At 27.8% G+C, this 2246-nt stretch overlaps 1 protein-coding gene across 1 annotated transcript; it reads left to right on the plus strand.

Annotated features, from left to right (window-relative positions):
- Positions 1-1307: 1307 nt before the first annotated feature.
- Tsp_13249 (hypothetical protein) lies at positions 1308-2212 on the plus strand (the record flags this gene model as incomplete). The annotated part of the gene is made up of 3 exons (XM_003366599.1): positions 1308-1322; positions 1841-1991; positions 2020-2212. Coding segments are annotated over exons 1-3 (359 nt in total), but the record flags the coding sequence as incomplete, so codon positions are not given.
- Between the last annotated feature and the right edge of the window lie 34 nt (positions 2213-2246).

Here is a 2246-nt window from a genome sequence, read left to right on the forward strand (position 1 = left end):
GTTGGCATAAAGATTATAGCATGCCAAAATTTCATATAAAATAAAGCATTTTTGTTTTAGCAAGCAACCTGAAGTTTGAATAAATAACTTTAAAATTAATGGAATAAGGATTACATATTTCACTTTAGCAGATCAGTTCATGTTACTTTATTGATTCATATAATATTATTATATTTTGTGTGTATATATGATGAGCCAAATGAATAATTTTGATTTTCAAACAACCAGCATTTAACTAAAAATAATTTAATGCATGAATATAATTGTATGACACAATTGATGAATGTAATAAATGATGCTTTTTATGTTTGAAGTGCTTCAAATTTAAATATTACAAAGACTATCAAACTTGATAAAAAAATTTTAATCAAAAAAATAAAAGCAAATGAATTTATGCAACGAACAGTGAAAATTATAATAAATATAGAAATCTTACATACATCGGTCCTATCTTATACATGCAAGTTTGCAGAACAGTTTGCAGCACAAATTTTGGGGAATGCAGATATTGAAGAATTTCTTAAACAGGACTTATTGCCTTGACCTTTTAGTTCTTCGAATTACTAATATCTATTTTAAAATAATTTACCCCTCCAGACCCTAATTATTTTCTTTTGTCAGAAAAATTTGGAAACTTAGGGAATTAATGCTATTAGGGATGTGATGTTGTATGGGAAGTTTGAGAAAACATAATTGGTGCGGTTCTAATTTTCTGAGATGTATCATATATGATACGTTGGGCTGGGAGTGAACAGTGCTATGCATCATGATGTGGATTGTAATCGTCATGTTTCAGTAATCATTTGAAAAAGAGCAGTGATTTGCTAAATAAATGTGATTAAGAGAAACAATATTTACATAATTTTTTTTTATAATAATCATTTCATAACAGAAATAGTTTTCTAATAAATTTAAGAAGTTATATTTACTTTTTGCTGAAAAGAATAAATTTGGCCTGAAATAGGAACTTCTTTCAAAAAAGTGTCGTAGAAAATTATGCGTTTTCAGATGCCTAAAAAAGTGATTTATATAATATATTTGTCTAGAAAATTGTTTTTAATTTTTGAAAAGTAATTTAATACACATTATTTTATGTCACATTTTGCAATATAGATGTTAAACATATGTTGCACATATATAATATCGCATATATTCATAATCTGATCTTGCACAGTTTATACATGCATTGTTATTTATTCATTTTTTATTGATAAGAACTAATAACCAGTTAAAAGTATGTTAAATTATTTGTTTTACAATTTAAAACTTTTGACAAACATTGTTTACTTCAAATTTATATTCATCACATGTTCGTGGCGTCGGTATTAAAGCTAGCATAAAGTATAAGCATGAAAATGCTGATGATGAATTGGAATTAAGATAAAAGGTACTTTTATTGTGTATTATTTGTTCAATTTATGAAATAGAATTCAGTTTATTAAAATTGACATGGCATTATTTAACATTATAATACACAAGAGCTTAAAATTTCACTTTAATGATACATTTTGTAAATAAATACATCAATATATGAGATATTTGTTGTTTTAAATGCTACTTTTATTTACATAATAATTTGAAAAAAAATCATTTTTATAATAGAAATATGCAAGCATGTTTTGTGCATCTCTTTGGCAATGATATTTGCATATTTTTTTCTGATTTTTTTGAACATTTTTGGATACAAAAGCTGTAGGTGTTAATATAAGTGTAGAATTTGAAATTAAAAAAATTTTTTTTTAATTTTTATGAAAACCGCAATCAATAGAATTTCAATGCTAGCGGAAGTGGGTATAAGACGCTGAAGCAATTGAATGTGATTCTTTTAACTTTTCAAAAGATTAGGCAACCAGTTGGAATCTTGTTGTTTGACTCTTCATCGGCCGGCCAACTTCAGAGAATTTCAATGACAGCTAAAACTGGCCGTATAAATCTGGCTGTTCGTATTTGCATGAGCCCCAAAAGTAAACAGTACAATCATGTAAAGAAAAGTAAGCTAGAAGAAAGCTTCATTTTCAGTTTTTGTTTGTGTCCGATCGCTGGTTCTCGTAGGTCGCGCAAGTTTAGCACACTTGTATTGGCTAGCACGGGCGTCTCTGTTTGTTCATGCCACTGCTTTTCTTGATCATCGAAACTCTTTCCTAGAGAAATGGTACCTCAACAGCTACGCACTTTTCAATAAATCACAACTGGTTGTCTATGGTGTAAAGCTGTTTGCATCTTTTTTTTTGTTTTCATTTTAAATA

Source organism: Trichinella spiralis (genome assembly GCF_000181795.1).
Source record: "Trichinella spiralis strain ISS 195 chromosome Unknown Scfld5740, whole genome shotgun sequence".
Classification (NCBI taxonomy): Eukaryota; Metazoa; Nematoda; class Enoplea; order Trichinellida; family Trichinellidae; genus Trichinella; species Trichinella spiralis.